Source organism: Neopsephotus bourkii, unplaced genomic scaffold (genome assembly GCF_033783945.1).
Source record: "Neopsephotus bourkii isolate Nb327-2 ecotype Australia unplaced genomic scaffold, CSIRO-AGI_Nbou_v1 NB_1632, whole genome shotgun sequence".
Classification (NCBI taxonomy): Eukaryota; Metazoa; Chordata; class Aves; order Psittaciformes; family Psittacidae; genus Neopsephotus; species Neopsephotus bourkii.
In genome coordinates, this window is record NW_026902107.1 from 3966 (window position 1) to 31316 (window position 27351).

The window sequence follows — 27351 nt, forward strand, 5'->3', positions numbered from 1 at the left end:
TCTTGAGAATGGCAGAGGGCAGCGAGCCAGTCCTGAGAGCACTGCTGAGATGGAGCACTTCTGGTCAGGCTGCACTTCTGCTTCTCTGGAAAGCCTGCAGGGCTGCATGAGGAGCTGAGGGAAGCTGATGCTGTTTGAGCCATCGATCTCAGTGATGTCTTTTTGTGTGGTAGTGATGATCCTGCCCTACATAAACCTCTGGGCAGAGCAGGGTGATCAGGGTGGAGGCTGCGGTTCAACAGGCTGGGTGGAAAAGAAACCCCAACCCCTCCTGGTGTCAGTTTGCCAGATCTGCACTGATTTGTCCCTCCCCATCAACAGGAGGCAGGGGAGCGGTGCAGAAATCTGAATGAACCTCAGGTACTTTCAGTTTGGATTTTGAGTTGAAAATTCTTTCCCATTACAGGTGATGATCTGTTTATCCCCTTCTCTACAAGCATTGCCATGACACGAAATGGTAGGAGATAGCATTATCTCTTTGTCTTGTTAATGTGACACTTGGATGTGTCATGAAATATAAAGGGTTAAAAATATAAATTTGGGAAACCATCTAAAAATTGCAAAATGAATATTTTCTTTTTTTTTCCCTAAAAATATTTTTTCCCTTCCTCCAAACAATCTTTATTAGAAGAAAAATCACAGCATTGGAACACTTTCCTTTTTATATAAATGCTTTCATAGATATTTTCCAACCAGCTGTGTTTTTTTTTACTTCATTTGCCTCTCAGAATTGAGGCATAATTCCAAGGGACAGGGAGGACAAATGGCACAGATGTGCCTGGGTCACTGCTGTGGTAGCTGCTCGTCTGGAAGGCGAACTGTGGGAATGAGAGCGGGGCGCATATGGGAGCTGCTGGGGCACAGCTATTCCTGCAGCACCTCCAAACCAAACAAGGGACCTTTTCCCTTCTGCAGCGTTGTCCTTGTCCCTCAGCAAAGAGGGGTGGCTGCTCCCAACAGGCAGGACAGGAGACCTGTAGCGGGGTGGTGGGATGTGAAGGAAGGACCTGCAGAGCTCTGTGTGAGCCAGATGCAGTCACTTTGCTCAGGGCAGATGCTGCTCCAACACCTGAGCATCTCCTGGAGCTGTGGGGTCAGTGTCTCCCCCAACAGCAACATCATCTGCACTCATCATCATCATCATCATCACCATCTGCCTGTGGGCACTGGCAGGGTAACGTACCTCTATTTGAAGCAGTCTCTGACCATACCTGAGTCCCAGACATGCCAGATGAGGTGGTCCTGAAGAGGTGCATGGACCAAGGCTGCCTAGATAGCCTTACTGGAGCTCATCTGAGGTTCCAGTCCCACTGCCTCCACCCTGTTTTTGAAAGGAACAAGGACATTCTGCTTGTCTGTTTCTTTTAGAGAGCAACTGCTGAGAAAGTGCAGCAGGGCTGCTGCCTGCAGAGCACAAGAGACATAAAGCTTCAGGTAAAAAAGCACCCCAGTCCAAGTCGAGAGGGAGTTTCACTGTTGCATGAATTGATGCTGGTTTGGCTCAGTGGTTGACTTCTTGGTGCAAGATCTCAGCTTGTGGTGAGCAGGTCATGCAAAGCTTGTTGCAGAGACTGACATCAATAGGGAGGAAGCTGCTTCTAAACAACATTTTCTGCTCTCCTTCCCTTTTAATGTGTAAAGCAACCAGTGGGGAATGGTTTCCTCCTGCCTTATGACAGAGGGTGCTGGGAACACAGGTACTGAGGTGACCACAACTCAAGCCAACAAGGGTGTATTAGGAGAATGCAAACTCTCCCTAGAAACAGAAAGCTTTTGGATGTGGAGCCATGCAGGACAGCTGTCATGGGCTGGTGGACTGTAGCCACAGGGATACTTCTGGGATCTTGTCTAAATGCAAGTGATTAAGAAGTTCTCTCTTGTCCAGGCAGTACCATCGTTCAGAGTGGCTGTGCAGTCAAGACTTCCATATGGAGACAGACCTATCATCCTATGGAGCAGATGTAAGATTGCAGGTACAGAGATGAGAAGTGGGAGTCCCCTGAGCAAAGTCTCTGAAGCTGCCTCTTCAGCAAAGAAGAAAATGAATTCACTGGTAAAGCCCCTGTACCTTGCAAATCGCATTAGAAAACTGGTTTCAGGCAGAGGTTACAAACAGGTGGGACACCCATGAGCTTGGTCCTGTCCTGCCTCTTGCTCCACTGTGCAGCGTGCTCTTTGGGTGGAAGGCAACACAGCTCATCTCCGAGATGTTGTCCGGCAGGCCCGGGAAGCACCCTGTAAGACACAACCCTGCAGCATCACAGACTGGCCAGGACCTGCGGCTGCCTCTGGCAGCAGTTTTGCTCTGGGGACGAGCACTGTGATAGCCCATAGGCAGCAATCCCAAAGCCCATCAGGATCCTAGCCCAGCAGTGGGGCAGGGCAGGGCAGTGGCAGGATCAGTTTGGAAGATACAGGTTCTGTCAGTGTTTACAGTGCAGTAAGCCCAAAGCAGAATGACCCAGCCCTGCCCTGCACAGGCAGGACCTACTAGCTTTTTTAATGCTGTAGCATACAGTGCACCCACATCACACCCAGCATGTGGGTCGTAGAAGTTAGATGCACCTGACAACACAGACAAGATGGAACTGATCTAATGTCAGAGCACGTCTTTCACGGGCAAGGTGTTCAGGCTCCTGTTACAGCTGGTGGAGGTCTGGACAAAGACAGAAGCTCAAAATGACAGTGTGTATGTTATGGGGACCTGACCTTACCCCAGTTTTCATTTGTTGTTGACCCAGTCTGTGCAGACAAAGAAAGCACAGCACAGCCTCAGATACAGGAGTCTGCATCTGCATAACACCTCTCAGTGACCACAGACAGCATCACTATGGTGTCTGTTTCCTTGGCTACCAACAGGGACAGTGAAAGTTCACTACCCTCTACTGGAAACATTACCTGTCTCTAAGTGGCAGTCTGCAAATCTCAGCTGGGACCACATCCCTCTGGGCTCTTTGTTTTGTGTAGCTTCCCCCAGAGGTATGAGTATATAGGGCTGCCTCACTGCAGTTCTGCTGCTCTCACAGCAAGACTCAGCAACTCCTGGGCACCTCCACTGAGAAGCACTGACAACAGGACTGAGGTCTTAAGATATTTCCTGCTGCGGCTGATCCATACATGGAAAGATGCACTCTGCTCTGGGCAGCTGCACAGACAAATAGGGAATTCCAGGAGACAAAGAAAGTCTTTTGTACAGACATAAGCATGGCTGTGCACCTAGGAATGAAAAGCCTAGATCCCTGTCTCTTCTGAAGGGGGCTTATTTCAGGCAATAAGTCCCAGTCACTATAATGTGGCCCATCTGCCACTTCTTCATGTCTGCAGAAAGATGTGGCTCAGAAGGCAGAGCAGCAGGTATGTAGCAGCAGCCAAGCACCCTAGGGGTACAGCAGCCAGCTGAAGCAGGGACTCTGATTTTGCCTCTCCAAATGGGTTGCTTTTCCCATCCCTGATGGTCCAGTGTGTGCCAGAGGTTGACTAGAAGCAGTGCCTCTTATTCCCTAGAGACTGTTTTTAGCCATAAAACTAGCTGAAACAAGTTCAGAACAAAAAAAACAAGGCAGTAGTTTTTAATGTTACAGGGAATGAGTAGAATAACTGATGGAGGCAATGCAGGAGACACCCCACCTCTATGGAGGCAAGGCAGGAGACACCCCACCTCTATGGAGGCAAGGCAGGAGACACCCCACCTCTATGGAGGCAATGCAGGAGACATCCCACCTCTATGGAGGCAAGGCAGGAGACACCCCACCTCTATGGAGGTGAGGCAGGAGACACCCCACCTCTATAGAGGTGAGGCAGGAGGCATCCCACCTCTATGGAGGTGAGGCAGGAGGCATCCCACCTCTATGGAGGTGAGGCAGGAGGCATCCCACCTCTATGGAGGTGAGGCAGGAGGCATCCCACCTCTATGGAGGCGAGGCAGGAGACACCCCACCTCTATGGAGGCAAGGCAGGAGACACCCCACCTCTATGAAGGCAAGGCAGGAGACACCCTACCTCTATGGAGGCGAGGCAGGAGACACCCTACCTCTATGAAGGCAAGGCAGGAGACACCCCACCTCTATGGAGGCAATGCAGGAGACACCCTACCTCTATGGAAGTGAGGCAGGAGACATCCCACCTCTATGGAAGTGAGGCACGAGACACCCCACCTCTATGGAGGCGAGGCAGGAGACACCTCACCTCTGGGCAGCGCTGATTTTGGACTGGCTTTCTCCTAAAAGGTTTGCATTCACTTTGGACAAGTTCTCTAAGTTATGTCACTGGGAGGTCAGCTCAGATATTGGCTTCCTGCCTTGTCACTCTCTTTTCTGCATGGTCCTTCAATTCACATACCTGCTCCTCCCCTTGGAGACTCAGTGGTGCGTGGGGGCTGGATTCAGGGTCCTGCAGCTCCATCTTGGTGGCTGGCCTTTTCCCTGCTGTGTCAGCCTGTGACAGATACTCAGAAGAGCCGTACTGTTTCCTTCTGGAACTGGGCACAAAATCCTTGCTTTCATCCTGTGTGAAGGAAAACAAAGAGGGTTGGAACTCGGGGATGGGAAGGGGAACAGCACTGGGTTCCTGTGCCAGGGTTATCAGTGCGAGCTGCTGGCTTGAGTCCCTTTGGCCAGGAGGGCCTGGAGGCACCAGCCCAGCTCTGGCGTCTCCTCACTTCTGTGCTGTTTCTTTTTAAACTCCCCAGTAATTTTAACCCAAGTTCTAGATGCAGCCTTCTGGTGAGCTGAGTGCCCTGTGCACAAACCTGTGCTCAGCCTGCATGGCTCACTGGGCTCAGTGCTTGGATCCATGAGGGGCTAGCAGCAGAAAACCCCCCAGTTTAGTGACTGAAGGAGTTTCTTGTAACTATTAACTCTGAAGGGTGGTCAGCAACCTCAATCTCCCATTTTCTTGTCAATGAGGACACGATGTGGGAGTGTTCTGCACTCTTTTCCTGCTAGAGGAATCTAAATGGCACTCTTAAACTAACGTTTTCCTGAATGTCTGCAGAGACATTTATGGGATCATACCCCGGGATTCAGACGCTCACAGTCTGCTTTATGGCTGGCTGGGGAACCAGAACGAATCATTACTGGTGAACTGGGCACTGCACTCCTGAAGCCTTTGCGCTCTGGCATCGTGTCTGCTGAACCACGCAGAGCACGGCCCTGAGAAGGGGATGTGGGCAGTGGCAACAGATTTAGTCCCTGCCCTGTGGCAAAAGGGGTAGTAGGGAAGGGAGAGGCAGCACCCGCTCTGTGCCTGGCACAAAAGCATCTCTGAGATGGACACCAGGCCTTGGTGGGCTCTCAGAAAGAAGCTGCCTGAGCTGGCCCCACTGTGGATGACATCCAGCAAACGCTGGACCTGACCCCTCCTCTTGTGATCCGAGCCCTACAACAGCAGTGAGATGTGAGCAGCAGTAGCACCTTGGTGAGTAGGCACAACACAGGGACAGGTCCCACAGGGACCTCCAACCAACCATAGGCCAGAAGTAACCATGACAGGCCAGGCTGCTTGTAAAAGTGAGGTGGTAACTCTAAGTTAAGGAATGGCATTCATCGTGATGGTAGACAGATGCAGCCTCACATTCACAAGCCCTGGTCCCCACAGAGGACTTCAACCACCCCAATGTCTGTTGGAGGGACCCCAGAGCAGTGCACAGGCAATCCAGCTTGCTGGAATTGTTGATGACAACTTTGATCTCCAAGCAACAGAGGAACCATCAGGAAGCAGGGCTGTGCTGGACCTTGTCCTCACCAGCAGGGAGGGGCTGGTGGGGAGTGTGAAGCTGGAGGGCAGCCTTGACTGGAGTGACCATAAAATGGTGGAGTTTGAGATCCTTAGGGCAGCAAGAAGGGTGTGCTGCAAGGTCACTGCCCTGGACTGCAGGAGAGCAGACTTCAGCCTTCAGGGATCTGCTTGCTGAGAGCTGGGCTGCTTGAGCCTGGAGAAGAGAAGGCTCCTGAAGGGGAGACCTTAGAGCAGCTCCAGTGCCTGAAGGGGCTGCAGGAAACCTGGAGAGGGGCTTGGGACAAGGTCCTGTAGGGACAGGCCAAGGGGAATGGCTTGAACCTGCCCGAGGGGAGACTGAGCTGAGCTCTTAGGCAGAAGCTCTTCCCTGTGAGGGTGCTGAGGCGCTGGCACAGGGTGCCCAGAGAAGCTGTGGCTGCCCCATCCCTGGCAGTGCTCAAGGCCAGGTTGGACACAGGGGCTTGGAGCAAGCTGCTCCAGTGGAAGGGGTCCCTGCCTGTGGCAGGGGTTGGAGCTGGAGGAGCTTTAAGGTCCCTTCCAACCCAAACCAGTCTGGGGTTCTGTGACTGATGGACCTGGACAGCTTAGCAAGGGCTAGGCACCACTGTATTTCTGATACTGGTGAGAAGAGGTGAGGCCACTGGTTGAGCATATATGAGCTCCATGCTCTTGGGCATCTGACAGTGTCAGTCCATCTCAGCTGTCAGGCAGCCTGAATTTGTGACTATCAACCCCGATACACTGGTCTCAAATTGCTTCATAGGTGAAGTGCTGAGCCAGGGCCATCAGGATGACCACCCTCCATGTGTTGCTGCTGCAGACCAGTACCTCCAGGTACTGCCCCAGGGCCGGGTCATTGTGGAGCATGGTGTGCTTCATGGCACCTCAAAGAACAATCAGCTGGTCACTGACAAGCCGTTGGAAGCTGCTCTGAACAGACTGTGTGGTTAGTTGCTTAAATAGATGCTACATGGAGTCAGCAAGGGTAAAATGGTGATGGATGCACTTTATTAGTCCCTAAAGCAGAGGAGAGAAGGGGCAAGAGGCAGCACATCGCTGGATACTGTCAGGGAGACCTTTCCATGAGACCCAGCCAGCCCAAGCAGGTGAGCATAGCCTCGTTTGAAGACAAGCCTACCTTTAGGGTTTTAGCTAATTTATACAGCTTGAGGTCTTGCGTTTCCTTCAGTCTTTTACGAGAGCCTGGCTGCAGGCACTAGAGGGAGCTGGTCCTCAGGCTGCAGCATCCATTCATCAGCAGCTACTGCCTTTGGGTCTCCCAAAGCATTGTTTCAAAGAGCTGCTGCTTCTGTAGCCCAAGCACTGCTAAAGCTGCTGATACCTCCTGGCATCAGACACCGTGTTTCATGGAGGGGAGGAAGATGTATTTTGGCAAAACCAGCACAGTTTCCAGATAGGATTCTTAAGGCAATCTCGGACTTTGGACAGCAGAGCTGGGAAGAGGCGATAGTGATGCCTTTACAGGAAAGCTGAACGTGCAAAGTCAGCATAGATCAGTGCCAAGCATTCTGCCACAGCAATAGCTGCATCTTTAACTGCAACTCAGATCCCAGCAGAAACAGGCTGCTTGTGATATGAGGCATATCGTAACCCTGAAGATACTCCTCAAATGCAGATGCTTTGGTGTTTTTTTTCAAGGGCACATGCAATAATTTGAGCTGCCCAAATACATAAAATTTGGTGTATCTGCTCTGTGTATCTGCAGTCTTCCAGGGTAACCTCCTGCTCCTCACTTGCAAGTTAAAGATATACTTAATTTATAACCAAGGATTCAAATTTGTGACTATGGTGTCAGGGTGATACAGAGAGATACCCAGCTCCATACTCAGCAGCCCTGCATGAACTAACCACGCAGTCACCTTCCTGACTGCTTGCCACTGCAGACACGGAAGCCAGCTAACCCTGACATCCAGTATGACCACACAGAGATCAGGCTGCCCTGCCAGGTACCCTTCAGCTGCTGTTGTAGGCACATTTGACAGGGCAGTGACCTCCAGACCACCTGTATCATGTACTGCAGAGCTACACTGCCCTGGGTGGGCGGCTAGAGGGAAGATGGGACAGAAACGTGAGTGCCCACACTGTCAGGCTCCATGACTGACCCTACATGAGCTCTGCTGCAAGTGGTGACCTCTTCAGCTGGAAGGCCCAATGGTGTGGCTCCTGGGAACTCCAGCTCCTGGGGTAAAGGGAGACCAGGGATGGATCTCCCATTTCCCAAGCACATAAGCTGCCATTAGGCAAAAGGACAACCTCAATCATGGCAGTTCTGCCTGGATTCAGGAAAGGCTTACAGGCTGCCTGTGAGCACGAGTGACCCTGGCCACAGAGATGATGTCTTCTGCGTCCAAATGCAGCTGGAAGGGCAACCTGTACTTTGTAACACCCCAGGCAATAGACTCTCTACGAAGCAGTGGAGCTTTGTAGAGAGGCTTCTCATCACCAGAGAAGTGGAAGAGAAATTTTCCAGATGTAAAACTTCCTTCACACCTCCACCGCCTCGTCTTTGTCAGTGCCAGAGGCACTCAGTTATGAATCTGTCCCCTCTACCACCAGCCCTTTCAGATGGGTTCACTGGGCTCCTCCTGCAGACTGCCAGTGGCAGCAGCTGCTTAGAGCAGCTCTGAGTGAAGAACACAGGCAGGAGCTGCAGCAGCAGCTGGCATGGGGCTTAATGGCCTGGAGGAGCACTTGGTGCCCATGAGCTCAGCTGAAACACGCTGGAGCCTGCGGCTCCGGTGGCAAGTACAGCTCCAACTGTCTGTGTGTGCCAGCCCTGCTTTGAGGGACTCCCCTCACTGGTTCCAGCCAAGGGAACAGGAAAAGAGCACAGCCATCCCCATGCCTCCTGCTTCTTTCCAGGTGGCATGCTGACACAGACCGAGGAGGGAGCAGCCCTGTGTAACCAGCCAGCACCCATCTGTTCAGGAGATGCCTGGGAAGCATTTCCAGACCAGTTTGGTTTCACATGGAGAAACCATGCAGCTCTTACCAAAAGGAGCTGCATGTCTACAGCTGTCAGAGCTACAGCTCTGCCTGAGGCACAACTCTAATAAAATCTGCTCTTTTCCATAATCTTTTCATTACTACTTCAAGCTGAAAGTGCCATGCAAAGCCACCCTGAAAAGCATACCATGTCCTGCATGTAACTATGTTTTCTGGCAAGACCAAATGCTACTAAGATATTCATATGGCATTACAAGACCCAAACAGGTGCATCTAACGTCAAGAAGTCTAAATCAGGTACTTCACACAGGAGATACTCCACTGAAGACAGCGGAGCTGGAAGATGGAAGCACTTCAGGAAATAAGCTGTAAGAAAGTCAATTCAGGCACCCTGCAACCAACAGGCAGCTTGGAAAACCTCATCAACTGACAGACAAGAGCGTTTAACGCAGGATACTTACAGGTAGTGTGGTCCGGGGCCAAGCAGAAGCTGCTGGAGGATCACTTGCACAGCTCCTGCGTGTGAGCAGTTCAGATGCACTTAAGTTACTTTTGGTCCTTCGGGATCCCAGTTCAGGGGCACTCCAGGAATCAGCCGTGGCATTGGTCCTTGCTGAGGTCTGCTCCAGGACGCTTGTTCTTGCATTGTTCCCTTCCATTTCCAAGAGGTCCACTGAGGACATACACCTGCTTGTGGTACTGGAAGCTGCACCTCTCTCCCCTTTGGGCTGAGGGTGCTCCAGGGAATGTAAGCCTTGTCTTGTTCTCCAGGAACTTCTCACAGTGACATGCTTCGTTTCGCATGAAACTGCATCTGAAGAGCCATGGCTCTTCCAGCTGATTGTCTCTGAAGGTGGCTCAGTGCTCCTCTCGCTGAGCTCAGAAGTCTTTATCATAATGCTGCTTCTGGACACCACTGTTTCTGCTTTGCTTCTCGGCGCTGCCTCTCCAGTTCTGTCTGCCTCAGATGATTTCAGAGCACTTTTACTGATCGATATCTCAACGGGCGTGGGGAGATTGTTTGCTACTGGGGAAGGTTCATTTGGAGCAACTCTGATGTTGCTGGTGGTAACATGTCTTTCCTTTGCTGCTGTATCTGCACTGCCTCTTGGAGCTGTTGGCTCAGAAGGGAAGATTGTGATGCTGCTTGTCATTTTATTTGTTACTGGTTTAAAAACAGACTTTTGTTTTTCGGATTCAGCCTCAGAAACGGTTCCTCCCATCACTGCCTTCATATCCTTTTCAACAATTGCAGGTTTAATGACAGCTTTTGATCTCAGAGCTTCTCTTGGGCTGAACGACCTTCTAGATTTAAGTCCTCCAGTGCTGGCATCAGGTGGTTTTATACACTTGGTGGGGTCTTCATCATTTACAGTGTTTTTGTCATTTTCAAAAAGTGATGCTCTAAAAACTCCCCTGGAATTGGAGAACTGCTTGGAACTTACTTTCCTTCTTGTCTCAAAATCTGACTGCGCTTTTTTGCTTCTTCCCGATTCCTCATCTGAATTAAGCTTTTCTTGGTTACTCTGGGTGGTTTTGGGGTCCATTTTTAAACAAGCGTTTACACGATCCGTCACTGCAGTTGAAGACTGCTCCGTGTCTTCCTTCTCGAGCCCTGTGCCAATCTGCAGCATGTCCTCCTGACTCCGGGAGCGATGCGAACCCTTTGTTAGTGTTGAAGCCTTGGTGCATTCAAGCGATGTGTCTGCAAATTCTTTTTCCTGGGAGATGACTGCTCTTTTAGCCCTCCCCTCTGAAGGCTGTCTGTGTGATGCAGCAGGACTGTTCACTGCTTCTACTTTAGAGTCAGATGCTGACACATGGGAGAGCTGGTACTTGTATGCAGAACCTGGGCCATTGGAAGACGTGTGGTTACCCCTGGTGAGCTGCGTGTCCCCCGAGCAGTCACTGACTTCTGCCTGACTCGTTTTCAGCTTCTCTGCCAAAGAAGCCACTGATTCTCCTTTGTTTGACTTCTCATCCCGTGTGTCAGCTCCGCTCCCACGGAGCACCTGAGTTGGCTTCTCAGCTTTGGATCTCAGGCCTGGGTCACCGACAGGTTTGGAAGGTGCTTTCCAAGACTTCTGCTCCTGTGCAGCAGGAGGGTATCGGCTCAGGACAGAGGGCTGCTCTTTTGCTCTCTTCCCCTCATTGTGAGGGACGCAGCCTTCCTTCTGACCAGAAGAAAAAGTGGAAACTGAAGATTTCTCTTCCAGCCTTTTTGTGTCTGTGGCGGCAGTGTCTGAAAGGGCAGAGGCACCGGAGGCTTTGCCTGCTTTTCTGCTTGTTAAGCTTGGACTGGGCACCTGCTTCCCACCGTGGGCATAGCTGTCATTGCTGACAGAGAAATCTCTGTTCCTTGCTCTTTCCCGGCGCTGCTGCGGCGAGAGCTCCCTTGGCTTGTGCTTGGCAGCTGTCAAATCAGCTATTACACCCCTGTATTTAGGTCTGTCATGTTTTCCCCTGCTAGCAAAGCTTGTGTCTTCATTTTCTACCTCTCCATTCTCCAGATCTTTCTGTTTCTTTATTTGCATTTTTATTTCTTCCAGCTGACCTGCTAAGAGCTTGTTTTTATTCTGCTCACTCAAGTAACTGTCTTGGAGGTCACTATTTTTGGCTCTCATTTTTTTAAGCTCTTCTTCTAAAGATTCAAAACATTTTATCTGAGTTTTAAGTTTCTCAATTTCTTGGGTGAGATCTTTCACTTTGTTGTCCTCCTGATTTTTATTCTTTTGGTTTTCCGACTTATTCCTGGTTTCATTTTCGACATGTTTCAGGTAATCCACGCTTCCCTTCCTCCTGGTCTCCTTAGAGGGCAACGCCGAAGTCAAGTCATCTTCAATCCTCAAATCGTTTCTGTCTAGCAAGTTATTTGATGACCTTTCTAGCAAGTTGGATGCATTCCTGGTTTGATCCGCCCTATTTAGCTTATTGTTTTGTTCTAGTTTCTGCGTTAGCTCCTGGATGATTTTTTCGTTCTGCTTTTCCCTTTCATTAAAGTGTTTTCTTTCCGTGATAAAGCTCAGCGCTAAGGATTTCAGTTTTTCTAACTCGCCCGTCAAGCTCTGCTCGGTCTTATCCAGCCTGTCCTCAGATGCCTCCAGTTCTTTCACTTTCACTCGGAGCACTTCTAGCTCCGTCGATATCTTTTTGGTCAAGTTCTTCTCTTCATTGAGGCTGAGACACAGCTGCGTGCAGTCGTTCTTGCTCCTGCTGAAGGCCTCCTCCAGCTTCTCCAGCTCTGCCATCCTCCTCTGCAGGTGCTCGATTTCTGACTTCAGCTCTCGGGTGAGGCTCTCTTCCTCCTCAAGCTTTTCTTTCATTAACCGGCAAAGCTCCTCAGCCTTCCTGATCTCTTCATCCTTGCCTTCAATCTTCAGCACTCGTTTCCGCAGGGCCTCAACATCGGCCAGCATGCTGGAGTTACTGCCTTCCGCCTGGATAACTTTGTCCTGGAGGTCCAGCAGCTCATCCTCTGCTTTCTGCAGGTTTTTGGTTGCTTCCTCCAGTTCATCGAGGCGGCGGCTAAGACTCTGCAGCTTGAACCGGAGGTGCCGATTTGAGGTTTCCTTGTAACCTGTGAATTCTGCCATGTTTCTTTCTTATTCCTTTTAGGTGAAGGCCCTGCTTTGTCTGGGTGAATGGCGTGGTCTTGAGCACCTGGTGTATTCCTGCTGTGTTCCCGTTTCTTTGGACAGAGGCAATCTCACCCTGAAAGAAAGCATCGTTAAAATCACAGTAAGAGCTCGGAAGGTAAATGTTCTCACTGGTAAGTTAACTATAAATGCTTCCATAAATAACTTTTTAATTAAATACGTTTCTGAGTGCTGAATTAGGGGAAAAGAAACTGCAGCGAAGCGCCCCAGTCTGTTTGCTTTGCTTATGCAGGATTTCCAAAAATAGCCTGTTCCCAGCTGCTGAGGGAAGGAAGTGCCCTCCACTGCTGGCCTGTGCAGGCAGTGTGTGCACAGCAAAGAGCAGGCCCTCACCCCGGGGCTCAACAGGCAGCACCCACTGCCCACATGCAAGTCTTGGGTTGTGGAAGTTGAGGCAGCCCAGAAGCCAACTGTACCCTGGGCTGCATCAAAGGGAGTGTGAACAGCAGGTCATGGAGGTGATCCTGCCCCTCTGCTCTGCTCTCGTGAGACCTCACCTGGAGCACTGTGTGCAGTTCTGGTGTCCTCAACATAAAAAGGACATGGAGCTGTTGGAACAAGTCCAGAGGGGGCCACGAGGATGAGAAGGGGCTGGAGCAGCTCCTGTATGAAGACAGGCTGAGAAAGTTGGGGCTGTTCAGCCTGGAGAAGAGAAGGCTGCAATGGAGACCTCAGAGCAGCTTCCAGTGTCTGAAGGGGGCTATAGGGATGCTGGGGATGGACTCTTCATTAGGGACTGTAGTGATAGGACAAGGGGTAATGGGTTAAAACTGAAACAGGGGAAGTTTAGATTGAATATAAGGAGGAAATTCTTTCCTGTTAGGGTGGTGAGGCACTGGAATGGGCTGCCCAGGGAGGTTGTGAATGCTCCATCCCTGGCAGTGTTCAAGGCCAGGTTGGACAGAGCCTTGGGTGACCTGGTTTAGTGTGAGGTGTCCCTGCCCATGGCAGGGGTTGGAACTGGATGATCTTAAGGTCCTTTCCAACCCAAACCATTCTATGCCTGTGCAAGACTCAGGTCCCTGCTCACAGACAAGCCTGTGCAGCAGACACCTCTCTATTCAGCACTGTCTCCTGAAGATGCCTTAGAGATGGAAGAGTCAGGAACCATAAACAAGACCTGGAACACAGAAAATGCAACCCCCTCCATTTGGCGGCCACTGAGATGGGGCCAAGCCCCCTCACCCCTAGCTCACAGACAACAGGTATGAACCACACCAGTGGGCACTGCTCATTGCTGCCAGCATTCCTCCTGCAGCACAGGCTGCTCAGCAAAGCTCTTCACCTGCTTTGTCCTCACTGGTACCAGTGCCAGTGGAGTTCCAAGGTTCTCCCTCCTGTTTCAAAAGCTGTCGTTGCCCTTGGCTGCCACCCACCTGCCCACCCAGGAGATGAGCAGTTGCGAGTGGTTACGCCACTGCTCCTTGCTGCCACTGAGCGAGCAGCGATCGAACACCCAGGCACTCTCTGACACACTCCATGGAGTAAAAAACCCCTCCGTGCTTGGCAGGGTGCAGCCAGGAGGGAGACCTGAGTGCACCAGAATCATAGAATGGATTGGGTTGGAAGGGACCTAACAAAGGCCACCCAGCCCAACCCTCCTGCAGTGAGCAGGGACATCTTCAAGTAGATCAGGCTGCTCAGAGCCACATCCAGCCTGGCCTTGGATGTCTCCAGGGATGGCAGAATGGCTGCTGGGAGCCCCTCTTTGGCACTCAGAATTAGCATCGTCCAGGGCCTGAGGCACGCAAGGACCACAGCAAACTTGAGTGGAAGAGGAAACTGCAGCCTCCAGGATTTCCATGGAGCTCTCTGCAGAGGAAACACTCGGGAGCTTCCCATTTCATAGCACCAAGAAGCACAGAGCAGGATGTGGGGAGGAGATGGTGCTGGCTGCCAGTGGGTACCACTGCACACACCAGGCTCTTCACCACCCCTCCTGAAGGATCTTCCCCCCTTGTCAGGGTGACAACCTATCTGATTGTCCCCGCACCAAGAGGAGCCCCACTGGTGCTGTGCCTGGCCTTGGTCTTGTGCCTGTCCCCTCCATCCCCACCATCCCCACATCCCGCTCTGGTGCCACCCACCTTTGCCCATAAGCCACAACATCACCAGGGCATCACCAGGAAGGCCAAACTGAGCAGCTCCAACGTGCCCTGAAAACAAAGCCCTGTGCCAGCAGGCCTGGGAATAGGGAGTTAATGGTTAACCTGGTGCCACTTCTCTGGCTGGGAAGTGAGAATGGGCTCATCCCAGTGGGAAGGGGGGAGCTCTTCGCCGCAGAGAGACCATGTTGCTCAGAAAGCTCCAGAGCCTGCTTCCCTGGGAAGAGGGGGGAATGGAGAGCTTCCTCCACAGTCAGGTGGGCAGAGGGGCTGCTCTTCCCTTTCCTTCCTCTTCTTCAGAACAGCTGAAGCATGGCTGATACACTAGAAGGCATGGCTGCCGTTCAGGGGGACCCTGAAAGGCTGGAGGAAGGGGTAGACAGCAGCCTCAGCAAAAATGACTCTGAGTCTTGCTCCTGCATCACCAGGATGGTGGCTACAAAGCAGCTCCACAGAAGATGATCTGGGGAGTCCTGGAGGATGAAAGCTGAACGGAGGTCAGCAGTGCACCCTCCTGTGCAGCCAGCACGTTGAGCCAGGTGATCCTTCCTCTCTGATCAGCTCTTGTGAGGCCGCATCTCCAGTGCAGTGTCCAGTTTGGACAAGAGAAAGACACAGACGCACTGTGCCGAGTTCAGCAGATGCCACTGCAATGACCATGGGGACCTACAAGGAGGCACTAAAGAACTGGGTTTACTCAGCCTGTAGAAGAGAAGGCAAAGACCGTCGGCTGCCTGCAGCTGCTGAACAGGAGGGTGTAGGGAAGACAGAGGCACACAGTGAAAGAAGCAAACGCTGCAGGAAGAAAACTTCCAGGTAGATATGAGGACTCTTCTTCATCCCCATGAGAGTGGTCAAACACTGGCACAGGATCCTGGAGAAGCTGTGGGAGCTCTGTCCATGGAGGTACCCAAAGCTCTACCAAAGGCAGCCCTGGAACTCCTCAGTACTTCCCCAGCGGACAAAATTTACTACAAGGGACGAAAGAGGCTTGATCTAATCTAAGGAGAAAAAGGAGACATACAGCAGCAGCTTCTACAAACAAGTATGTTGAGAGGAAGTACCCATGAGAAGTCTTCTAGCAGAAGGCTCTTTAAATTCCTGGCATAGCCAGAATTAACCCCCGTGCTTGCAACAGAACCTAAACACATCAGTATTAAAAATGAAGTGCATCTATTCAAGACTGAGGTGAATCGACCAATATAAACCATGACCTTGGGTGTAGTGTCTGCTTTAAGCTTGTCATGCTTTCGAGTGAGAGTTTTGACCAGAGGCTTCTAGGGGTAACCTAAGTCACTCTGGGTGTTCAGTGACCGCTCTTCTCCAGCCTGTCACTGGTATCAAAGGAGCAAAAGGAATGGTGCAGGATGCAAACACTGAGATTGTTATTCATGTTGATTGATATTAATTACTTATGATTATCGATATTAATTATTAATAAAGTCCCACTTAAATGAGACTTGCTAAACTTGGTAAGGCAATAATCTGCTCAGCTTGTAAAGGTACTGAACAACCTGACAGGGGATGTAAGGACTTCAAATTTCTCTCTTTGTGCAAAGTGAGCAGTTCTCACCCCAGCTCTATTTTACATTTTTAGAAAAAGAAAAAAAAAAAACAACCCAGGAAGAAAAGAGGATGATAACTTTCAGAAGCAGCAAAAAAACCCCAAACCTGTGGCAGTGGCAAACTCAGTACGGACAGTTTGGTTAAACAGAGCCATCTGAGTCACTGATAAAAGCGTGATCAAAGGCTCTGAAGGCCTGGAAACACTGAAAAAGCTTAAATGGACACAGCAGCAACCTTATCTACAGCAGCAGCTGACGTCCTGCTGCAGCTCAGGGGCAGACCCTCTTGGCTGTATCAGCAGGAAATACTGAGCAGAAGTCTCATAGCAGAAATGACGTTATTTTGTGCGCTGGACTGGGTATTCACACACCCAAGTCTGACACATCTCACCATGCTTCACTAGTGACAGAGCAAGAGAGACACCCACACAATGCTTAAGCATCCTCACCTGACCTTCCCAGGGAGATGGGACCTTACTCAGGGGAGGAATCACTCCTGGACGGCTCATACTCTGCTCACTGAGGATGAAGGGAAACTAGACCTGGGCTCAGGCATGCATAGCTGCATGACAGTTGTGTCCCTGGGAATGATGCCCTGCTCTCTCCAGGGACCACCAAAAACACAGAGTTTGGTAAAAGCTGAGGAAAGGTTTGGGAAAGCTCAGAAAAGTGGTCATGAGTCTTTATTTTTTACCCTTTAAAATGCTAAGATACCACTGATTTCACCTGAGCAACAAGGGCAACCCTGCATTAAGCCAAGAGCCACAGTAACATCCATTTGGATTTGAGTTATTGAAACAAATGCTTCTGATGAGACACGTAGGAAGCCTGGGAAATCTCAAACTATCTATTTTACAAAGCAAATATTAAGGCAAAAATGTGTGGCCAGTAAATACCTACAGGGAGAGAAGATGTTGTCTGATCTAAAATGTTCTTTGACACATGAAGCCAAACCCAATTTCACAAGAGAAATGTATCACACAACCAGTTCAAAGTAGTAACTCAGATACTGCAGTGAATTTACCACTATTTTAATGGCACATTCTGATTCTTCTTTTCCCCATGGATTTTTCATGGGGTTTTCTGATCTTCCTCACAAGCGCATGTATCTCCTGAGTATGTATTTTTTATCAACTCCATTCTCCTCCTGTTTAGCACACATTGTCTTTTGTCTTTTAAGGCTCTTCTGACTGTGTGGTTTTTGGCCACAGCATCCTGTTGAACAGCTGCGAGAATTCAGTATTTGGGACATTTCCTAGAATACTTTCGTAACTCTCAGTGACCCCTCATGGTCTTAAATTTAAGTTTTCTGCACACTCAGTTTTGCTCATCATTATCTACGATTTTCGGAGAACGCTTTTTCAGCAGCATCATTAGATAAAACCTTCCTCTGGGACTTTACCACCTTTCTGCACTAAACCAGAGTCAGTTCACAGCTGTGCATGGAGGCAAAAACCCTCTAGCTAGAAGCATTTGTGCTAGATGAGACACTTTATGAATTGGCAGCAAACCATCTGCTATTTCAGGAACAGCAATTAAGTGACTACTTCTTGAGACCTACACAGATAAACTCTGCCAGAAGTCCTTAGGACCATGACGCTATTCCTCTCCAGATGCACAGAAGCATCTTACCCCCCATGCTGTGTTCCTTGCTCTAATCTGGTTGTTGGGAAGAGTCCCACCAGCGCCTACTGCTCTGGGTTTCAGGATGTCCCCAACATGCCTATGTGGGAACAACTTATGGCACCCACTCCTACTGTGTTCTCTGCTACACCAAGATAAAAATGCTGCCAGATGCCATGTGTGTCTGCCAAGAACTAGAACAGAGCACGTTTTGCACTTAAACTTGGGGGCTTTTTAATCTTTTTACTTGTGCTTTTATACTGATAATGCAATAGCCCTCACTATGGATGGAGAAGCCTGGGCCCCCAGTGACAGCATTGCTGGTCTTCCACGTACCCATCATCAAAAGGGCAATGTCACATCATATATGTTAAGTATCAGCCTTAACCCAGTCCTAAAAATGAATGAGAGCTATTAATGCCTTGGCCTACAGCCACTGTTTATTAATTTCTTCTTTTGCTCTTGAAGCTGTAGGGTTTTTTTCAGTAGACCCTAAGGACCGTTAAAGAACAGCACTTATCCCAGGCAACAGAAAATCAATAGATTCAAACACAGCTCCACACAGAGACAAGAACAGCCATTTGCCCCACTGTGGCTGGAACCCTAGGGATCCTCCACATGGTCAGATCCACACAGGCTGAGTTTTGCATTCCTCAGCTGCCAGGTGACCTGGTTTCAGGGGAGGAGCAGAGTGGAGCTATTGCCCATGCTCTTGTGGATGGGGCGTACACCTGGTACTACTCCCTCAACCTCCCCAAATGCTGGGGTGAGCTTAGAGCCTCCCTGTTCTGTTTGCAGCTAAATCAGTACTCAGAATCCCCGTGGGAACTGGATTTTTGCACAGAGCACAGTACTGGGAGTGTTTGCACACACATGGGGAAAGGGAGCCTTGGGCAACGCAGGTCTCCAGACTGTGTTCAGATTGCATTAGGAGGCTGACAGTCACTTCATCAGTCTGGAGATGTACACCAGCACAACCTGGGGTAGCAAGGAGGTTCCTTTTCACAGCCGCAGAGGGCCAAGCAGGTCAAGGGAGAGTTGATTACACTATGCTCTCGTTTACATACATACTCTCCCACCTGAAGTATAAGTGTGTTGGTTGGATTCTGCCTCGTGTGCATATACATCTGCAGTTTTAATCAAAGGGCTCTGGTGTTGCAAACGCATGCAATGGAGTGTGAACATGTCATGCTCAAACACAGTAATGCTGCTGACGATTCATGCCTGTATCACAGCTGGACATGGTGAGAGCATCAGTTGGATTCTTCTTCCCTCCCCCAGGGCGGAATGGCCTGGGAGGAGTCCAGCATGTCATTCTTCATTTGTAAAGCGAAATTTCTCTGCCATTTATGCAGAAAAAGGACATGGGTGTCAAAAATTGCAGCAGATGAGGAAACTGGGGCCAGAGCCTTCAGTCAGATAAAGAGAAAAGAGAAAAATCTTTCTTACTTTGATTTTTAGTTTTATAAACTCCTTCCAGCTCCCGGTTCTTGACCCCACACAGTGATACACAGTCATGGGAACAGGAGGAAAATATTCCAGAAGGAAAAGGAAATAAACCAAGACATTCAGACTAAATAAGAGCCGGAGTCCACTCTGTGTCATCAACCCCACATGAAACCTTCAGATGCCTAACAACCCCCTGGGGCAGCTGCAGCGGGGCAGACAATGTGTTGTTTTACATGGGGTGGGGTAAGGGGCTGAACACAAAACGCCAAGTGACTTGTTGGAGTGTCTGTATGTTGAGGGACGAAATGTCTGCGTTCAGAGGGAGAGGAAATTCTCAAAGTCAGAACAAGCTAAACAATCTGGAAGTGGTTTGAATATTGACTAATACAATGCTAGACTAGAGACATGTGAAATAATGAGACAGCAGCCAAAAATAACCACAGCGACCACAACGATGAAGGAGACTAAAACAAAGGCACCAAACAGCATCTAGGGCAAGTGTGGGAGACTGCAGCAGGCTCTGCAGATGCTGGAGAGGATCTGGCACATCACCAAGTCACACTGACCCTACACCAACTCTGACTGCACACAAACTCTCCAGTGCTGCTCTGCTCCCAGCATTATAACAGGAACTTCTCCATACGGAGCTGGCAGTGCCAGTGTAAAAGCAGCAGAACATAAAAAGTCACCCCCTGAGTGCCCTGAGCACTAGGGTTTGGGCAGAGGCAGTCGCTGCTGCTTTACTGTACACAGCAGAGATTATGCTTTTCTCCACAAAGCTGCTACCACCCACCTCTGGCTCCCCTTTGACATCACTGCTTGGCTTGCACTGGAAAGAGTCACAAGTCCAGGCTCGAGCATTTGGTGACTGGGTGCAGCACCTTCCAATAACACACAGTGGTGTCCACCTGCACACATGCCAAACTGAACCCTGGGGCTGGTGGCATCCTCGCCTTGAGAACCCCATGGCAAGGAGGATGGTACCTGTGCTCTGGAGCTCTTGATCAAAAATGGACTGATGCTTTCAAAGCCTCTCAGCATGCTGCTCCTATCTGCCAGGTATCAAAAAAATGCTTGGTACATGCAACAGACTTTCCTCTTTTGACAAGCTCTACATTTGCTTTTATATTTGAATTCAACACCACATTTTCATGGATTGTAGGCGAGCAGAGGAGTTGGTGGGACAGCTTGGCTCCTCACCACATCATAGAGCTCAAGAATAACTTTCCTGCCTTCTTCATGCTGTTTCAAGAAAAATACCCCATCCTGCACTGGAATCAAAGCTGAAGATGTTTTCCTTCTTTGCCTCAGTGTCCCATGCTGCTACTTGTACTGTCCTCAGAAGCAGCTTTTCCTGTCACATTTGATTTCACAAACACTATGCAGGCATCTCTCCAGCGAGTCACAAACTTGGCAGCATCCTTTAGTTAGCATGGGAAAAGCAGCCCCAGCTCAGTGGTGCCTTTGTAATATTTGTTGGACATGGAGGTGTTCCATGTCCTTCACCCCTCCATCCCACCTCTGCCAGGCTCAGCTTTGCAAGGGCTTCAGGGGCCATGGCTGTCACCATCACTTCTCTTCTCCCCCCATAACATGTGCTATCATCAAGGTGCTGCCTGGAGCTGAACCACTCATGAGCTGGCTGAATGCCACAGGATCCAAACTTCAGGAATGCCTCAGTCCAGCTGAAGTTTCCCAACTGTCCTGCCACGAGGCCAGCATTTTGTGTGTCACTGCTGTTGACTTTGTTCCCAGCTCTCATTGGGTTTTATCTGTAATTCTCCAGCGTTGCGCCTGTCGAGGAAAGGGGCCTTGGCCTCCTCAGGGACACTGCAGTATTGATGAAGACATTGGTTCAATGTTAAGAGCAGTACAAAAACTAGAGTATTAAGAGGGGGAATGTGAACCCAGAGGGAAAACTACTGCTTAGTGCTGTGGGCTTCTGGCTGTCCAGCTCGGAAAGGCTACATGTATGGAGATTACTGAACGCAAAGAACACAAAGTCCTCTGACTCAGAAGGTCCCTGCAAGAGGGCAGGGGGGAACCATACTGTGTATTAGCTACTCTCATACTCCTCCCCAACAGCTGCTTTTGGTCCCTGCTGCAGCTAGGATGCTGTGGAGACAGGCACCCTGGTCTGACCTACGGTGCCCTCTCCTCTGCTCCTTTTCTTCTCTCCCACATCACTTCAGACTGCCTCCCTCTGCTTCTCAGCCTTTCATTTTACTCAGATATTTAGCACACGGAAAAAGCTCTTTTCACACCTTTCTTCCACACTGTCATGGCAAGCTTGCCTCCTACACTTGCTCTTCTGATCTCTTCATCTGGGCATCACAAACCTTACCCTTCAAGAGCAGCTCTGTTCTCTCCACTCTCTTCTGTCATGCTTGTGCTGAAGACTGGGACAGTAACATCCCTCAGTTCCTGCTGGTGTTTTCACTCCTTCTTTCCATCCTGGTGCCTTTGCTCATCTCTGGTTGGGCTCACTCTCTTCAGCACTCTGCTTGTGCTACACTGAGGAACTCCCTGGTGCAGAACGTCATGGAACCTAAAAGTCCTTGTGGGTTCATAAAGCAGCAACTAGACAAACTCACGGACAAAACAAAAAAATCCCTCAAGGTCACACATACAGGGACAGGGACCCACTCCTAGCTCAGTAAGGCTCTGAGCCAAAACTTGGAGGCTGGGAGAATCCTCTGGCCTGCATCACTGCACTCTTCCCTCATCCCTATCTTGGATATCCCCTATCCCTGGAACCCCACTTCTAGATGGGATAAGGGGCAGGTAAACTTTACTGTCATCCAATAGAGCTCTTCTCATCTTCTTGAACTCTTGTATCGCCCTCTCCCAAACACCTACCCAGGTCACACTGGAGTAACAGTGCATATGTGACAAGTGCCACCCTACAAGTGGGCTAAGTACTCGGAAGCATAAACCCACAAAATTTATTGTCCAGGGACATCCACAAAGGTGGGAAAGGCATCCCTGGTACCTCACACCTAGTAAGATCAGCTTCAAATACTCTTAACTGCCCATGAATTACTTTGCTCATCAGGTGCAGGCAGCTTTAACTGCACGTTCTTCCTACCATTACACCCGAGAGCTACACTGGCTTGGATACATCCCTGTTGTCATAAAAATTATCGGGTATTGTATGTTTCTGCACCCCTTTGACACAGGGTATATGCCATGCTCCTGACACCCGAGCCAGCTCCTTCACAGGAGCACACCTTTGACTGCTGTCAACATTCCTGGCCAAAAGCCTGGCTCAGCCATTCAGATGTTTCACATGGATCCCTACAGACCAGAAAAGAAATGAGCTCATGGACCCAGTGGCACAGAAAACTGGTTATTTTTGTGCCTTTCTTCCTGGAAGAACCCGATCAATGAAGTTTGGAAGTGCTAAAACGAAAGCTTTTCAGCTCCCTCACACCATCACAGGAGCAGCTTGGGGAGCTGCCATAGCTACTGACTGCCCTCAACTACTACAGCTACTGAACCATCTGTTTTCTGCTTGGACAGAACTGAAAGAACAGGCAGGCAGGCAAGTAGCGTGGGTGTGGGTGCCCGCCCAGCCTCAGCAGAGAAGTCAGCAACATCCCATCAGGTCACAAAAGCTGGGACAGAGCAGAGTTGAAGGAAAAAGGCAGCATGCAGACCCCAAAAAAGGCTACACTTGATGCATGCACCACTGTTTGGATGCCAATGCAGCAATGCACAGCTAGTCCCATGGCCTGTGGTCAACTTGGGTTTAGACTTCCCCCTGAAATAAAGCAGCCTGGAGAAGGCTGTGTGCAGACCTCATAGCAGCCTTCCAGTATCTGAAGGGGGCTATAGGGATGCTGGGGAGGGACACTTCATTAGGGACTGTAGTGATAGGACAAGGGGTAATGGGTTAAAACTTAAACAGGGGAAGGTTAGATTGGATATAAAGAAGAAATTCTTTACTGTAAAGGTGGTGGGGCACTGGAATGGGTTGCCCAGGGAGGTTGTGAATGCCCCATCCCTGGCAGGGCTCAAAGGCCAGGTTGGACAGAGCCTTGGGTGACCTGGTTTAGTGTGAGGTGTCCCTGCCCATGGCAGGGGGGTTGGAACTGGATGATCTTAAGGTCCTTTCCAACCCAAACCATTCTATGATTCTATGATAGATCTGTTGCCACAGCAATGACTGCAAAAATCCTGAGCTAGAGACACTTGTGCTCTGATGCAGGGCAAACATAATGGCCTTGGGCAGGAAAGTCAAGCCCATCTTATAATCACAAAGGAAGGAAAAGAGCTGTCCTGCTAGATCTGCATCAGGAACTGGGTGAAACAAGAATTATGGCACAAATGGCAACCATGGATAGTGACTCTTCATTGACAGGTCTCTGCCTTATGACTTCAACCAGATGTAAAAACCTGGGATCCCACACAGCACAACAGCATGGTTTAACCGAAAGTGTAAGGAATCACAGAATCCCAGAATCCCAAGGGTTGGAAGGGACCTCAGAAGATCATCTGGTCCAACCCCCCTGCAAGAGCAGGGTAACCTAGGGCACATCACACAGGAACTTGTCCAGACAGGCCTTGAATATCTCCAATGTGGGAGACTCCACAACCCCCCTGGGCAACCTGTTCCAGTGCTCTGTCACTCCCACAGTAAAGAAGCTTCTCCTGATGTTCACATGGAACCTCCTACCCTCCAGTTTACACCCATTGCCCCTTGTCCTATCACTGGACATCACTGAAAAGAACCTAGCTCCATCATCCTGACACTCAGCCTTTACATAGTTGTAACCATTGATGAGGTGACCCCTCAGTCTCCTCTTCTCCAAGCTGAAGAGACCCAGCTCCCTCAGCCTCTCCTCATAAGGGAGGTGTTCCACTCCCTTCATCATCTTTGTGGCTCTGTGCTGGACTCTTTCAAGCAATTCCCTGTCCTTCTTGAACTGAGGGGCCCAGAACTGGACACAATATTCCAGATGCAGCCTCACCAAGGTAGAACAGATGGGGAAGAGAGTTCATCTCTGGCTTCAGCACATTCCTGGAGGTGGGCAGAGCTACCAGGTGAAGCCAAGCAAAGCCAGCATCCAAATCTGCCAGTAAATCCTATGATCCTGAAGCTGACACCCAGCTGAGCTGCTCCTGTCCTTGGTGTCTGAAATCCCAAGAGGACTGTGCATGGCTCAACAACTCACACGGTCTGGGGCTGGACACGGGGAGCTCCACACTCACTTCCACGTTGGTCAGCATCTGCTCCTTCAGAAGGGCTTTAACCCCACACTTGCCCAGAGGCAGAGGCTCTGCAGAGGCAGCCACACGTGATTTCACCAAGGGAGCATTCTGCTCTCATGGCACAACCCAACACAGAGCTGTCAACAGATTATTTAACAACCTGATTTGGCACGGGTTTGTCTTTAAGGAGGTAGCTTTGTACCAGCCCCAATGAACAATGCACCAGCCTCTGCTCAACATCAAGAGCATCATGCAATCCTGCTAACCACCCTAGCTCTGATAAAGGAGACCGACCCCAGGTTAGGAGGCTTCTCACAAAGCTGAAGTCTGAAGCATGAAGAACAGAGGTGTGTGAAAATGGCAGAAGAACTGGGATACTGAAATCCATAGCTGTGCTGGTAACTGCTTTAACCCTTCCTAAACTGGGTAAAGTCACACCGAAGAGCTGAAGGAGCAGCAGACCTAAGGTATTTTGACTTTATTAACTTTTCACACTGCCTCACACATGGATTCCAATAGGCAGAATAGGGAAACACGTGACTACATGAAACCACAAGTGGCTGAAATTGTCCCAATTCCATGTAAAAATGAGAAGCCTTTTCAGTAATAAAGAGACGGTAAGAACTCCCATGGGAAGTCAGACAAAGGCCTGCGTAGCCCAAAAACTGTCACTGAACAGTGCTAGTAATGGTTATTGGGAAGTATATAATAAACATGACAGATAGTGATCTTTCCTCTCCTATGTTACCTTAGCACAACCCCTCCATTGGCCCATTGAGCAGCATAGGTAATGGAGCAGAAAGGAGTCCAAGACAATGCAGATGCCACCAAGCTGAGAGCAATGGCAAGCCCCAAACAATCCTGACACACAGGGAAAACACTTCAGAGTCCAGACCAAAACTGACCCCAGGCCAGTGAACCACCTATACAGAGAATGGGTGGACTCGGAGCAGAAAGCAAATACAGAGGGGTAAGAATAAGCTTCCACCTACCTACCAGGCCAACTTTAGTGAAAAAGGCAAGTCATGCTCTGGACACAGTAAGGGAAGAGCTGTACACACAGCACAAGAAGCAGTTTTTCCAAGGACTTTGGGGCCTGCAGTGCCAACATCATGGGTAGCCAAGGGGCTGCTGAACACTGAAGGCAGCCCTTTGGCATCCCTCCCAGCTCTGTGGCACTGGGAAATCCAACTGCCTGACCTCAAGGTCCTACTCAGCCCTACCTCTATATGGTTTCAGGAAAGAACTGGCTCTGTCTGAATGGTCCATCTCCTTAGACAGTATCAGTGTCACCAACACTGAACCTCTTAAAGCTGTGCATTTGCTATAAAAGTGCATACTTTATCTGTGCATACTCCACAGATAAAAAGCAAGTGGGCAGCACTGTCAGATAAGCCTGTCTTCAGTTCTGGGCCCTTCACTACAGGAGAGACATTGAGGAGCTGGAGCGGGGCCAGAGAAGGACAATGGGGCTGGTGCAGGGCCTGGAGCACAGGGGTGATGGGGAAGGGCTGAGGGACCTGAGGGGTTCAGATGGAGCAGAGAAGGCTCAGGGGGGACCTGATGGCTGCCTCCAACTGCCTGACAGGAGGATGGAGCCAGGAGGGGCTGGGCTCTGCTCCCAAGGAACCAGGGATGGGACAAGAGGAACCGGCCTCAAGCTGCACCAGGGCAGGTTTAGATGGAGCTGAGGAACAATTCCTGCCCCAGAGGGTGCTCAGGCATTGGAACAGGCTGCCCAGGGCAGGGCTGCAGGCACCGGCCCTGCAAGTGACGTGGTTCAGTGGTGGACTTGGAAGTCCTGGGGAAATGGCTGGACTTGATGATCTCTTGAAGGTCTCATCCTTCACCCTGATCCCAGTTTGCTGCCTAAGGGCAGGTAGATGAATGGGCCCTTGGAGTCTGCACTCTCATGCTGCTCACCAAAGACAGCACTTAGAGGTACACCTCTATCAATGTGTGAGCCTCGCTTACGTCTGTCCTCTGCACCAAGGCCCCCCTGCCCCCTTAAACCTGCTCTGTCTCCAAATGGGACAGCCCTTGCTAACTCATGAGCCATCCCCAGGAGCTGCCAAGGAAGGTCCAGGCCAAGCAGTGCCAAGAACCAGACAAACCTAAAGCTGCACTGACGATGGTGATCCATGGCTCAGGACTGTCCTTGAGGACTCCTTAGCACTAGGAAAGGAAAATCTTTTGGGAACAGCTTAAACAAACAGCCAACTTTTAGCTCCATTCCGGGAAAGGTGCCCTGTCCTCTCTGCATACTGCACCCTGCACTTCCTTCCACTCCATGCACGCAGGAACTCGTCCTGAGCAAGCCCGGCACCACCAGGAAATAAACTGGGACCTGAGCTCAAACTGATCATGCAGATTCAAATAGATGTCTAAGCCTTAACTTTGCATGAATCTTTTCTAAGAGCTCTTTAACTTCATAACCCTCAGCAGACATCCAGGACTAACTGCTCTGATAAAATTCAACATTCAAGCATAGGTGAACCATTAGCATTGCGAGCCACCCACTGAACAGAACAACCCTGCCACTAGAAGAAACACACTCATCAAAACACCCAAAATCAGTCAGTTTTACCCCAGGGCTCTGGAAGGTTCTTGCTGGGGGGACCCCCCTTCAGAGTACACTCCTCCTGCTGCTGCTTCCCTCGGCTCAGCTGCGAGAAGCTGACATCTGAAGCTTCCCCAGTGCAAATGCAAGCATTGGTTAGAGAGGGGAAAGATGAGATGAGACGATCTCTAAGGTCCCTTCTAACCCTTAACATGCCATGTTTGTATGACTAGCAGCATCCCTCTGCTCAGGCAGCTGGGGAACAGCAGGGATTAACGCCACTGGCAGGAAGAGGCCAGGAGGAGTCAGTCAGCCATTTGAAATGCCTCTGGTATGAAGGCTGGTGGCTTGGGTTACACCATGCAGCCCCTGCACCAGCAGCATCATCCCTGAGGTAACTGCAGGCTGGCTGGCTAACCCACTGCGAGTACTCTCCAAAGCCTCCCAACACAAACTCTCCCTGTCCCCTGGCTGTG

At 50.2% G+C, this 27351-nt stretch overlaps 1 protein-coding gene across 4 annotated transcripts in view; it reads right to left on the reverse strand.

The window, feature by feature from the left end:
- Nucleotides 1-589: 589 nt before the first annotated feature.
- The window catches only part of LUZP1 (leucine zipper protein 1), a 37182-nt gene continuing 10420 nt past the window's right edge, over nucleotides 590-27351 (reverse strand). For 2 of the 4 annotated variants that reach the window (XR_009728474.1, XR_009728473.1), the window contains exons 2-4: nucleotides 9165-12414; nucleotides 4186-4503; nucleotides 590-3627 (exon numbers count right to left, since the gene is read on the reverse strand). Coding sequence is in view for 1 of the 4 variants with exons in the window: in XM_061373547.1 (XP_061229531.1) it covers nucleotides 2197-2235; nucleotides 4339-4503; nucleotides 9165-12296 (3336 nt within the window). In the remaining 3 variants the exon portion in view is untranslated. Of the gene's footprint in view, nucleotides 3628-4185; nucleotides 4504-9164; nucleotides 12929-20085; nucleotides 20104-27351 lie in introns of those variants that run through there. The other 2 variants (XR_009728475.1, XM_061373547.1) reach the window with 2 other exon arrangements.